Source organism: Sinohyriopsis cumingii, chromosome 1 (genome assembly GCF_028554795.1).
Source record: "Sinohyriopsis cumingii isolate HCF-2022 chromosome 1, ASM2855479v2, whole genome shotgun sequence".
Classification (NCBI taxonomy): Eukaryota; Metazoa; Mollusca; class Bivalvia; order Unionida; family Unionidae; genus Sinohyriopsis; species Sinohyriopsis cumingii.
This window is the reverse complement of record NC_142961.1, coordinates 164,935,582-164,949,405: the sequence shown is the minus strand read 5'-3', so window position 1 is coordinate 164,949,405 and position 13,824 is coordinate 164,935,582. Positions and strand designations below refer to the sequence as shown.

At 37.6% G+C, this 13,824-nt stretch overlaps 1 protein-coding gene across 5 annotated transcripts in view; it reads right to left on the bottom strand.

Moving 5' to 3' along the window:
* The window catches only part of LOC149808305 (retinol dehydrogenase 13-like), a 32,780-nt gene that overhangs the window by 4,961 nt on the left and 13,995 nt on the right, over positions 1-13,824 (bottom strand). For all 5 annotated transcript variants that reach the window (XM_089975813.1, XM_089975837.1, XM_089975821.1 and 2 more), the window contains exons 4-6: positions 10,529-10,684; positions 7,279-7,383; positions 3,681-3,890 (exon numbers count right to left, since the gene is read on the bottom strand). In XM_089975813.1, coding sequence (XP_089831939.1) covers positions 3,681-3,890; positions 7,279-7,383; positions 10,529-10,684 — 471 coding nt within the window. The remainder of the gene's footprint in view (positions 1-3,680; positions 3,891-7,278; positions 7,384-10,528; positions 10,685-13,824) is intronic.

Below are 13,824 nucleotides of genomic sequence, written 5' to 3'. Positions count from 1 at the left end.
GTATATCCTTGCTGCAGTCCCATTAAAAGGGCAACTACCTTCAAATCACCACAGAGGTGCCAGCTGTACTTGTTATACTCAATGGAATTCAGTAGCTGCCTTAAGTTATCGTATGTCTCTTTCATGTGGACAGCATACGCTACTGGAATAGATGGAAGAATGTTTCCATTGTGCAAAAGCACAGCCTTGAGACTCAGTTTTGAAGAGTCCACAAATAGTCTCCATTCTTGTGGGTCATGAGTGATTTTTAAAGCATTCATGAGGCCCTCAATATCGGAACAGAATATCAGATTACTTTCCTTTCTGAAGAAAGGCTCCAATTGCTGGTGGCGCTTTCGATATGCAGTAATTGTGACATCTTCTTCTAGAAGATTCCATTGTTGGAGTCTTGATCCTAGCAATTCTGCCTTGTTCTTTGATAAGTCCAAATCACGAATCAGGTCATTTAGTTCTTCCTGTGTTATTCTGTGTGGGGTTGATGATGCACCACAGTGAAAATCTGGATCACTGCATGCTGATGGACCAGGAGAAGAACAGGTCGACTCACCTTTGTCTTCGTCAGATGAATCAAGAGAATATTCTGCTGGAGGTTCTGGAATAGGAAGTCCCTCACCATGTGGAACTGGTCTCAATGCAGACGGAATGTTTGGGTAGACTATTCTCGACTTCTTTCGCTTCGTTATTCCGCCGGAAAGAGGAGGAACCAAGCAGAAGTAACAGTCATTTAGGTGGTTGCTTGGCTCTCTCCACACCATTGGGACTGCAAACGGCATTGATGACCTTTTGCAATTCAACCACTGTGAAAGCTGTGTTGTACATGTAGCACAGCATATATGCGGAGCCCAAGGCTTGTCTTGGTCACCAACCTTGCATCCGAAGTAAAGATGATATGCCTTCTTCACTTGAGAATTGATACTTTTCTTCTGGTTGGCAAATGTCACTTCCCCACAAATATAGCAAAAATTGTCCGCGGTATTAACACACTTTCGAGGCATTACTGTTCTTTATTGTACGTAAATGGATAAAATAATAAGTTTTATGTAACAGTAGCTTGAACTGTCTCGCACAACGTCTAAAATATTTTAAATGCTGAACCTATCTGATTGGGCTTTATATAGTACACTGCTTACGTCAGCTTCAGCAGCCGCCTGGCATTAGTATAATAGGCCTACACATGTATAGTACACTGCTGACGTCAACTTACTTCAGCAGCCGCATGGCATTAGTATTGCATTGCATCAGAAAATGATGCAATCAACTGTGGATGATGTGAGCATGATGGTATTATGCAATGTTACATCATTATTCCGGATGTTGCTGCAGTCCTACTGGAGAAATTTACACAGTGAAACATAGAAAATGAGGTATATGAATATCTTCAAAACGAGAGCCAATACAAATTTTTCACGGTTATATTCGTGTTCGGCACACCAAAATACTACAGATTAGGGCCTTTTCAAGTCAGTAATGATTTCACTGTTGACCAGTGTTTTTGAAACCAAACTGATTATTGGAGATTGTGACTTCACATCTTTGTAGTATGATGCATTCAAACAGTTCTGAAATAATAGTCTTAAGAGCTATAGGTCTATAGTTATTTTTGTCCATCAGGTTACCAATTTGCTTTTCAGTAGTGGTATAACTGTAACTTTTGTGAAATAATCTGGAACAATGTTATGTAAAAAGATATAATTAAATAAATTCATCAAAAGCACATTGAGTTAGGTATCTGAAAATTTAAAATTTTCCACATATAAAAAAACTTATTCTGGACTTTTACTCCTTTTTGTCTTGTTACTGTAGAAATGAAAGAAGTTTATTTATTGGATCAGTGTTGTTTTAGATTTAAATGTGTTGGATATACTATTAGTGAAAAAAGAGAAGATGTTTTTAGAGCCATGTAAATGGTTTACAATGTTAAACAAAACCAAACTTGCAGAAGCTGACTCAAAATGATCCAATGGTACAATGCAGACCAATGCTGATGATCCAATGGTATATTCAAACCCACGCCAATGATCCAATGGAATATTCAAATCCATGCCAATGATCCAATGGTACAATTCAGACCCATGCTGATGATCCAATGGTATATTCAAACCCATGCCAATATCCAATTGTATATTCAAACCCATGCCAATGATCCAATGGTATATTCAAACCCATGCTGATGATCCAATGGTACAATTCAAACCCATGCTAATGATCCAATGGTACAATTCAGACCCATGCTGATGATCCAATGGTATATTCAAACCTATGCCAATGATCCAATGGTACAATTCAGACCCATGCTTTTGATGCATTGGTACAGTTCAGACCCATGCTGATGATCAAATGGTATATTCAGACCCATGCCAATGATCCAATGGTATATTCAAACCCATGCCAATGATCCAATGGTATAGTCAAACCCATGCTGATGATCCAATGGTACAATTCAGACCCATGCTGATGATCCAATGGTACAATTCAGACCCATGCTGATCATCCAATGGTATATTCAAACCCATGCCAATGATCCAATGGTAGGATTCGAACCCATGCTCATAATTCATTGGTAGGATTGAGACCCACGCTAATAATTCAATGGTATATTCAAACCCATGCCAATGATCCAGTGGTAGGATTCGAACCCATGCCAATGATCCAATGGTATATTCAAACCCATGCCAATGATTCAATGGTAGGATTCAAACCATGCTCATAATTCATTGGTAGGATTCAGACCCATGCTAATAAGTCAGTGGTATATTCAAACCCATGCCAATTATCCAATGGTATATTCAAACCCATGCCAATGATCCAATGGCATATTCAAACCCATGCCAATGATCCAATGGTAGGATTCAAACCCATGCTCATAATTCATTGGTAGGATTCAGACCCATGCTAATAATTCAATGGTAGAATTCAAACCCATGCTAATAATCCAATGGTAGGATTCAAACCCATGCTGATAATCCAATGGTAGGATTCAAATGCATATTAATAATCCAATGGTAGGATTCAAACCCATGCTGATAATCTAATGGTAGGATTCAAACCCATGCTGATAATCCAATGGTAGGATTCAAACCCATACTATTAATCCAATGGTAGGATTCAAACCCATACTATTAATCCAATGGTAGGATTCAAACCCATGCTATTAATCCAATCGTAGGATTCAAACCCATGCTATTAATCCAATCGTAGGATTCAAACCCATACTATTAATCCAATGGTAGGATTCAAACCCATACTATTAATCCAGTGGTAGGATTCAAACCCATGCTATTAATCCAATCGTAGGATTCAAACCCATACTATTAATCCAGTGGTAGGATTCAAACCCATGCTGATAATCCAATGGTAGGATTCAAACCCATGCTGATAATCCAATGGTAGGATTCAAACCCGTGCCAATAATCTGATGGTAGGATTCAAACCCATACTAATGATACAACTGTAGGATTCAAGCCTACTATATAGAATTCCATTATGTGTAAAGGTTACAGAATTATGCTGTTTACAAGAAGTCTGCATGGACAAATGGATGGAAAAAAATTACTATAGGGTTCATATATCCTGATGACATGGATTAAAAAGACCACCATTTCAAATTCATATAAAAATTCTTATTTATCATTAGAGATTACATCAATTATATGATTACTGAATGACAAGAAATCAACAACCTTGAAGGCGCCTGGCTAGCTCTGTGGTAAATAACATGTTAGCAAGTTTGCTCTGCTCATATGCTTTCACCGAGTCATACTGCTTGGCACTGTTCAAGTCATCAAAATTGATCTCCCCTCTAGCATATGCAATACTGGTAACATTGATGATACGACTATTCCCAGATGCCTTCATTTTATCCAAAAGTAACATGGTCAGAAGGAAATGACCTGAAATATAACAGAATCATTAAGAACAATCTATTTTGATCCCTTTAAAATGATATTTATCAGTTTAAATGAATGGAATACTAGCAAGTAGTAGAATGTACATGCAAATCAACACAACAGTTCTACATATTGTCTTGCCTGTGTCCATATACTGATGTATACATTATAGCTGTGAATTATACTTTGAGTATGCAGTACTAAATTATATTCAAATACATTAAGATTCAGATAATAAATAATTTAGGCCTTCTAATCACTGCATTCAACACCAAATGCATAAATAACTATCACATAGGGGGTCATACATATTATGTCAATAGGACTTTCTATTGTGCAATCATGATTGCAGTAGTAACAAGAGGCCCAAATGGCCATATATCACTCACCTGTTAATACCTGGCCATATCACTAAGATGTCTTACAGTATTTTATACATAAATATCACTAAGATGTCTTACACACTATTTTAAGAATTCAACAATATATAAATGTCAATAAGATGTCTTACACAGTGTTTTAAGAATTTAACAATATGTAAATATCACTAAGATGTCTTACACGGAATTTAAAGATAAATGTAAATATCTCTAAGATGTCTTACCGTATTTACCGTAAATGTTGGGACATGATAAAATAATTGGTTTTTTTTTTTGTCCCAGAACTTATGGTGAAACATTTTTTTCCCTTTGGTCATATGTCCCAAGACTTAAGAAACAAAATAAATTTGTATTGCATTTGTGCTTGCCCTACCCTCCCCACCCCCCACCCCCCGCACGTTGCAATAAAAAAGATAAATAAAACGCTTAATTGATAATAAAAAGAAAGAAACTAACCTTGTGTTGTTATCATTTATTCCTTTTTTCAACATGAGCATTAAAGAATAAAGCATATCCACAAAATCCGTATAAGTAGCGTTGGCTTCCATACTACAGTGTGTATCAATTATGTCCGATACCACATACCACGTTGTTCATTGACATGAACATTGAGAAACAATTGTGTGTGGTTGTGCTCAAAGGTCTGAACATGTTATCCAACTGAAAATTGGAGCCAACAAAATCGCAAACAAGAGGGAAATAGTCAACCGATATCTTGATACAGTGTTGAGTGCAAAATAATCAAGACTGAATTGCTCTAATTTTATCAGCTGATACTCTATGAGGTCGCTCTTGATCTAATATGATGTCAGAGTGCACCAAGTGCATAACCAACTTAAGCCACAAAGAGTGGGCTTAGGTGGTGACATCCTGCTTTATCTGGGAGAAAGAGTTGTTTTGTGGTTGCCATGACTTGTCTCAGCATGCTTAAAGTAGTAATTAAAGGCATGGACAGGATCTTGCATGGACATGTTCTTGTGTGGACAGGATCTTGCATGGCTGCTGTTCTGGACTTATCAATAGATGTGAGGATACTTATGAAAATTCTCTCACTGCCCAGTGATGGTAACTGGTTCTTGGCCACAAAGCCTGGTTATGCGATAAGTATCACAGAAACATCCACTCTGAACTGTAAATAGTTTGGATTCACTGGACAGATCCCATTTTGGAAACGTGGAAGGGAATATGGTCCAGTCATATCAAACTTGGTAGGTAGATTCAATAGCCCTATATCATGACCAAAATCTGTAAAGATGCCTGAATGTATCAGATATCATGGAGTGGTAGTGTTTAATGGTTAATGGTACCCACTTTCTCTCCTTACAGGACAGGAGAAAAAGCCAGCTGGTTGAGGGACCAAGGCACTCAAAGGGATGATGTTATTGATGGAACACCAGTCCCTGAAGCACACAACTTTCATTCCTAAGCCTTCAAAGTGGAGGGCCATTATGCTCTTGCAAGGCCCTACTGACAAGAGCCAGGCAAGAAACCTTCAGACTGGAGGGCTATCATGCTCTTGCAAGGCTCTCCTGACAAAAGCCAGGCATGAAGCCTTCAGAGTGAAGGGCCATCATCCTCTTGCAAGGCTCACCTGACAAGAGACAGGCATGAAGCCGTCAGAGTGGAGAGCTATTATGCTCTTGCAAGGCTCACCTGACAAGAGTCAGGCATGAAGCCTTCCGAGTAGAGGGATATCATGCTCTTGCAAGCTTGTCCTCACAAGAGCCATTGATGAAGCCTTCAGAGTGGAGTGCTGTCATGCTCTTGCAAGGCTCTCCTGACAAGAGCTAGGCATGAAGCCTTTAGAGTGGAGAGCTATCATTCTCTTGCAAGGCTCTCCTGACAAGAGCTTGCCATGAAACCTTCAGAGTGGAGGGCCATTATGCTCTTGCAAGGTTGTCCTGACAAGAGCCTGGCATATGAAGCATTCTGAGTGGAGGGCCATCATGCTCTTGCAAGGCTCTTCTGACAAGAGGTAGGCATGAAGTCTTTAGAGTGGAGGGCCATAATGCTCTTGCGAGGCTCACCTGACAAGAGCCAGGCATGAAGCCTGAGTGTAAGGCCATCATGCTTTTGCAAGGCTGTCCTGACAAGAGTCAGGCATGAAATCTTCAGAGTGGAAGGCTATCATGCTCTTGCAAGGCTGTCCTGACAAGAGCCAGGCATGAAGGAGTAGATGGTGCTGAACACCTGCAATCATTGTTGTTTAAATATTCCTGGGTAGGTCTATCACCAGATTGAGTAGATTATTGTCCCATGACGTGTCTGACAGGGCTATCAAAGTCATCTTCCAATTATGACTACTTATTTTCAGTATGAAGTAAATGGTGCAGAGTGTGTTAGGGTTGGAAAATGCCCCAACTCCCTGAACTGACTGACAATGAGTGACTTTTCAGTAATTATAATTAATTAGGTCAAGACTTCTACATAAAGCACTATATGTTCCAACACTCTTATATATTACCTGTGCCAAACTTTGTTACTATGGTAGGTAACATGTAAAAATTGAAATGGAAAACTTATCAAGTCTCAAAAGGCATCTATATGCAGTTTTGACAGGTTTACCAAGTTCCTATGAAAATACCTTGAATGGTATGATAGACATGCTCCAAAAATGAAACTGTTTATGGACAAATATACAGCCATAATGATCACTAACTTCCCACCCTCCCCATATTACAGACCATGAGAAATAATTTTAAGCATCAACCTGCTTGACATAAGTAGCAAGTTTGGTTAATAGACCTTGAATGGTTGGACCATTCTCAAAAAATAGAAATGGACAGAAATCTGGATAATGCAGTCACAGTGCACTTGCTTATCACCTCTGCAGTCCTAGATTTGATACCAGACTACAGAACATTGGTAGTAAGTGACTTTTTCCAGCTTCTATAATTTCCTACAACTCAGAAACTACCTAATGCCAGCACTAGGGCCATTCACACTTGACCACAACATTTAGAATTGTAATTTTAAAAAGTTAAACATGGAATTTAAGTAAAGTTAGTTACCAAAATGGTTGACTCCCATCTGCATTTCTAAACCATTTTCTGTGTACATCTTTGGGCATCGCATCACACCAGCATTGTTAATTAAAATGTCAATGTGCCGTTCACCTGGAAGAGACAACATGTAACAAATATATTCAACATTAAAAACAATGAAGATACTTACTTGCATGTCAAAGGAAAACAAAACCAGCTTTTGATACATATCAGTGATCCCTCTTAAATAAATATTTAAACAAGCCTCAAAAAAGACCTGTAACACAAGCAAGGTAACCTTATAATGTGGAATGTTTAATTAAGCCTGTGTGCCGATTGTACATTAAAACACAAAAGAACCAAATAAAAAATACAAAATGATGTTAAATAAATCGATTTTCAAAAAGACAAATTTGATCAAATCCAGGATCATATATGTGTTACAAGAGGAGCAATAACACAATGAGGGGTTCTATGGTGAGGGACCACTGTACTTTTGAGGAACAGTATGGTATTGTGGTATTTTTGCTCTGTTCTGAAAAAATATTCTAGAGGGATCTTAATTTCTATGCTTGCTCCTTCACTAGAATCAAATGATTATAAATGGATACAACCTATGAACAAACACAAGGGCAAGAAAAAATGTAAAAACCCGTTGTCTCTCCATGAGACTAAAGGTCTGCTTGCCAAACAGACTTCTGTGATATCCAGGTAAGACAATTTCTTCTTTTCAACTGCTGAGTGTTACTCTTATATTCTTCAGCATCAACGAGATTTTAAATTATCTGCTGTGGTGGACTACTGGGTGTAGATCTACACCATTTTTATTTAGTACCAAAAAGACATCATTCAGGACCAACAAGCCATCATATAAAGTCCTTTGGTGGAAACTGTCATGTTAGTATGATTTTCATGATGGAGGCCATATTGGATACATGATTGGCACCATTTCCATTAATTAATCATAATAAGTACCAATATAAAACCATGGAGAAGTATCACAATTGCCATTGTGGCAGCAATGCTTGAAATCAGACTGGTACCATTTATGTTTAAACCCAACTAGACATCACAAGTCTTTCTGTGACAACCCTGTGTTAATGTGACCATTAAACCCAACTAGACATCACAAGTCTTTATGTGACAACCACATGCTAATATGACCATTACACCCAACTAGACATCAAGTCTTTCTGTGACAAGCCCATGCTAATATGATCATTAAACCCATCTAGACATCACAAGTCTTTCTGTGACAACCCCCATGCTAATATGACCATTACAACCAACTTGACATCAAGTCTTTCTGTGACAACCCCATGCTAATATGACCATTACACCCTACTAGACATCAAGTCTTTCTGTTGCAAGCCCATGCTAATATGACCATTAAACCCAACTAGACATCACAAATCTTTCAGTGACAACCCCATGTTAATATGACCATTACACCCAAGTAGACATCACAAGTCTTTCTGTGACAACCCCATGCTAATATGACCATTGCACATAACTGGGCATCACAAGTCTTTCTGTGACAACCCCATGCTAATATGACCATTACACATAACTGGACATCACAAGTCTTTCTGTGACAACCCCATGCTAATATAACCATTACACCCAACTGGACATCACAAGTCTTTTGGTGACAACCCCATGCTAATATGACCATTACACCCAACTAGGCATCACAAGTCTTTTGGTGACAACCCCATGCTAATATGACCATTTATTCAGGAGTAGTAATAGGATGATTTTCAAAATGGCCATTGTAGCAACCACAATGAATATCTGAGCAGCACCATTTTCATGTAATTACTAAAGATCATAAACAGTTGTTTTATTAAAAATCCTAAGTTGATTCTGCTGAATTAGGGATAACAAAATGTTCCATATGGCCACTGTGGCAGCCATATTGAAAGTGCATGTCACACAAGTTTCATTTAAGAACACTTAAACTTCCTGATTAGCCTCCTGGTGAAAAGTCTACAGCAATGATACTTTTTGTTTGGGTGCCATGTGTGGCCGATTGATCTAAAATGCTCACCTGTGCCAACCACTGTCATCTCACCTCTGTATAAGTGGGTTTGAGTCTCAACCTCAGCCAATGTGGGAATGTGAGAAAACTTGCCAGTAGCTTTCCATGGGTCACTGGTTCTTCCTGGGGTTTTCCTGGGTTCTTCCTCCATCAGATATTCTGACTACCATACATACATATATATATATATATATATATATATATATATAGCCTATCATGCACTAACAAACGAAGCTAACAAACCACCAATTTTTTTCACAAGGAATAAAAATAAGAAGATTTTTAAGATCACCATTGTGTTGCCAATATTTTCTTTTAGGACCAATTTGAGATCACAAGAAGTCTTTTAGTGAATATGTAACAAAGATATCACCATTCATTTAGAAAAAGTTGCAATATCAAGATTTGTATGATGGCCAATTTGGCGGCCATACTGGATGTCCAATCTGTACCATTTTCATTAGGACCAACTATACCATGGGATGAATGTGTGTGCTAGTAGTTTAAGAGCAGTAGACAGATGGATGTTGGTTAACACAACAAACAGACCATCCCATAAGCTCTGTAGGTCTCTAACCAATTCAGCTAAAATTAACATTTCCGAAGGCAAATGAAAATGAATTTCACAAACTTGATACTCGCCAGCTTGGGTTGGCCACCACGGTGTGTCATTGGCAAAGGTACTTAGTTCCCATTTCCTATATCCAATAATGTGTTGCAAGAGACTTTAAAACCAACAAAAACAAAAAACAAACTAAATTTTATGCAAAAAGGCAAATAGATTTTGAGGTGCAATTTTTAGTAAGTTTTCATTCCAACAAAGTGGAAAACAGATTTTGGAATGGGGTGCAATTATTTAGAAGTTCTCATTCCAGGCAAGTGGAAAATGTGTAAATATTCATTGCACTGAGGTTATGTCTCATAGATGATTGTTTTAGTGTCCCTGTGTCCATGAAAACTACATTTCCACATTTCATATATGCAAATCCAAAACTGCAATAAAATGGTTCAAAGCTGTCATAATTCCATAAAGATATGTCTTGTAAAAAAAATAATGATTGTATTGCTTCTTTTCATCATTTAAATTCAGTATTTAATTATGTTCCAAGTCTACAGTTTTTCCTATGTGTACATAGTACGCCCATCATTGTTATATAAGCTGGAAGAAATACATGAAGAACAGCTATGGGTCAATTCTCCACAATAAATAAAACAACCAATGCATATGTTACGTACTTTCACTTACACTTCTGGCAAAGTTTCTTATTGATGCAAAGGAAGCCAAGTCACATTTTTTACAAACAAGGTTCCTATTAGCAGAATTCAGGTATATGTCAGCCATTGCTTGACTACATTTTTCTACATCTCTACAAGCCAGGATTACTCTTGCACCTACAACAAATAAAAAAACACACTATTAACCTCTAATTTCTTCTGATTTTATTCAACACACACACACATAAAGAAAGTTAACTAGAGGTTTAGATTACTTACAAAACTGATATTAGTCTAATTGTCAAATGAAATAGCAGCTGGAAATCTGGGTCAACGGGAAGTTTTCTGTTAAAGTTTCTTCAAATGCTGCTCATGCAAATGTTATCAAAACAAATGTTTCAAAGTTTATTCATCTTCATTAATATTTGATAGCATATCAATGTGTCCAGTACTACCCTATGTCAATGTCCAGTACTACCCTATGTCAATGTCCAGTACTACCCTATATCAATGTCCAGTACTACCCTATGTCAATGTCCAATACTACCCTATGCCTAGATGCTTTAATTCAAATGTTGCTCAAAGATATTGACTGCTTTTCAATGGTAGGTGGGCAATAATATTACAGATTTGAAACCCTTTATGCTAGGTTTCTATCTGTAATGTTTGGTCAAGTTCTACTGGGCAGTTTTTCAAAAAAGTCATTTAACTGTGTTCTTCTTTTTAGCAACAGCGTTAATATTTGATAATGGATTGGTATCATTTGCATAAAGTTGGTACATATTTATCAGGTCTCCTTGCCAAGCTGCTTTTTTCAAAGTTTGGTCAAATTCTATTCAGCAGTTTTGGAAAAGTTGCATAAAGGTGTTTCTACTTTTAGTAGCAGTGGTCATGTTTAATGGTAGCTCATTATTTGTACAAACTTGAAAGCATTACATTTAGCCAACTTCTATTGAGTGTCTTTGATTAAAAGCTATTTAATGGTCTAATTTTAGTAACAATAGTAACAATAGGCATAGTTTTCAGCAGATCAGCATTTTTTGTACAAATGTGAAAGGTTTTCATGTCAGAATGCCATCCATCAACTTTTATCAAATTCGTTACCAAATAGGGCCATCATCACCTGGTGGACAAAAGCGTACTGGATTTTATCCAACAAGCTATACATTTGTGCAAGAGGAATTGCAAGTCATTCCAGCAAATATGGAACTACAACCAGGATTTGTTTTGACACATGATTAACCAGTATTAATTGTAAGTTGGCAACAACAGCACAATGACCAAAGGTTTAAGTGGTAATTCCACTGGGGAGTATCATCAATTGGTATTAAGCAGAGACAAACTCAACTTGGTGCATTGGTATGCATCCTGGCGATGTTTCTTGGATAAGATCATATTTGCTGAGTGTACATATTCCAGTCTGTCTTGAAGACATTCAAGATACAGTTTATGTTTGAGATTTTTTATACAATCTCCCTCAGAATACTTTTTGCCTTTCTAATGTTCTTGCCAGAGCTCTGCAGTCTGACTACAATCAAGTACATTTTTGGTTGCAGTCCCACATACTCTTCAATTTGTTTGCCTAAGCATTTCTCTTTAAACCTGCCAACAATCTTTTTATTGGCATTACTAAATAACAGATGTTCTTTTGTATACTCATTGGTATCAAACTTCTTGACCAAACTTAGTTGTGCTATGTCCACGTGCACATCATCATACATCACCAGCGAGTCATTGTCTGTTTAACAGGATCTTGAAAAAACAGTCTATCTGATCTTGTCATAATAAAATTTGTACATGAGCAGCTTTGGCAAGTCCAGCACGGAAGAACCAACATATATTGGTTGTGTCAGCATTAGTTTGATTTTTTTAAATGTGAACAACAATAAGTCCACCATTAAAGATTTCTCTGGATCCAAGGTCAGGTTAGCAATGATCTTTCAAAGTTTGTCCTGCTTACTATCACAAACACAATCAAGTGAAATTTGTTTGGACAGATACATGGTTTCCCCAAGCAATGCTTTGTTCATGAGTTTCAAAAAGTCCTTCTCAAAATCACTGGTGATCTTTGTGTGTTGGTCTGTATTCATCTGAATGTATGGAGACATCCAAGCTTGCTGACGAACTCCAAGCACTTGATTGATTTTGGTTACATACATACCCAATCACAAATACAACTGCAAATTTTGCACATGCAGTACATAATTGTGTTTGGTCCTAAGTATGGCACATTCAGTATATTTGCAGCCAGATTCATCGATGACCATTCACTGAGACAGGGACAACGAAAAACCAGGCACCAACAGTGCTGCCAGCAGATAATTGTTGTGTACCATGGGTAAATGCTCCAGATCAACTTAAAAAAAAGCACCCATTGTCACAGTTTATGTTGTGATCATGCACATCTTTTTGTAGATTAATGTGTGCAGGATCGAGCCACTGAAATCCACCAACCAGAAATGGCTGCATCATTGCCCATCCCTAAAGGTTATTGTTGTGCAGATACATGATGTAATTGCTGGAGTCAGCAGGGTCATATCCGTTCACATTTGGCTTGTTGACACGAGTGTATATGTGACTTGACATGGATATTCTGCCACAAAGTGTTCGCTCGATTAACCAATGCTGATCAATGTCAGTGAACAATTAAATCTCAATTTTGTTTCTGGACAACAATGCATCCCAACCCATACCTGGTGACAATTAGTATTACGCGTGATTGAGCTTGTCAAAGTGCATAACAGTATCACAAAATTTCTCAAACACATCAGCGAGCAAGAACACATTGGTGTATGATACAGATCATGATAGTCATTGAGCTTTTTCACTCAAATGCTGACCAGACTTTCTTTGCATGTACATAATTTTTTTCTGAGATGCATGACAATGATGAATAAAACACTTTTATCAGTGGCAACTAAGTTTCAGCAGATTTGTTTCAGTCATTCATGTACTCATATGGATCTACACCTTTTTCTGTCAGCAAGTCTGTATTGGTTGGAAAGTATCAACTAGTGATTTTTAAGTTTTCCACAGTTGGATTGTTCATTAATTTGTCCAAGGACAAATTCATAAAATGTTTCGAATTAATAACTGCAACTCTCTCACCCAAAACATCATGCATTTTTCCATGTTATATGGGATCACGCTTATTGGTGATTTTGATGTATGTCATGTTTACCCCGACCCAGAGTAGCCCAGTTTGAAACATGTATAATCAAGGTAATTCTGACGGGTCATTGTTTGATGTCGAACATTGCCGAAGGCTAGCACTAATCCGTTACGTAAGGTTGTTGTGGCTAGAATAGAAGAACCGG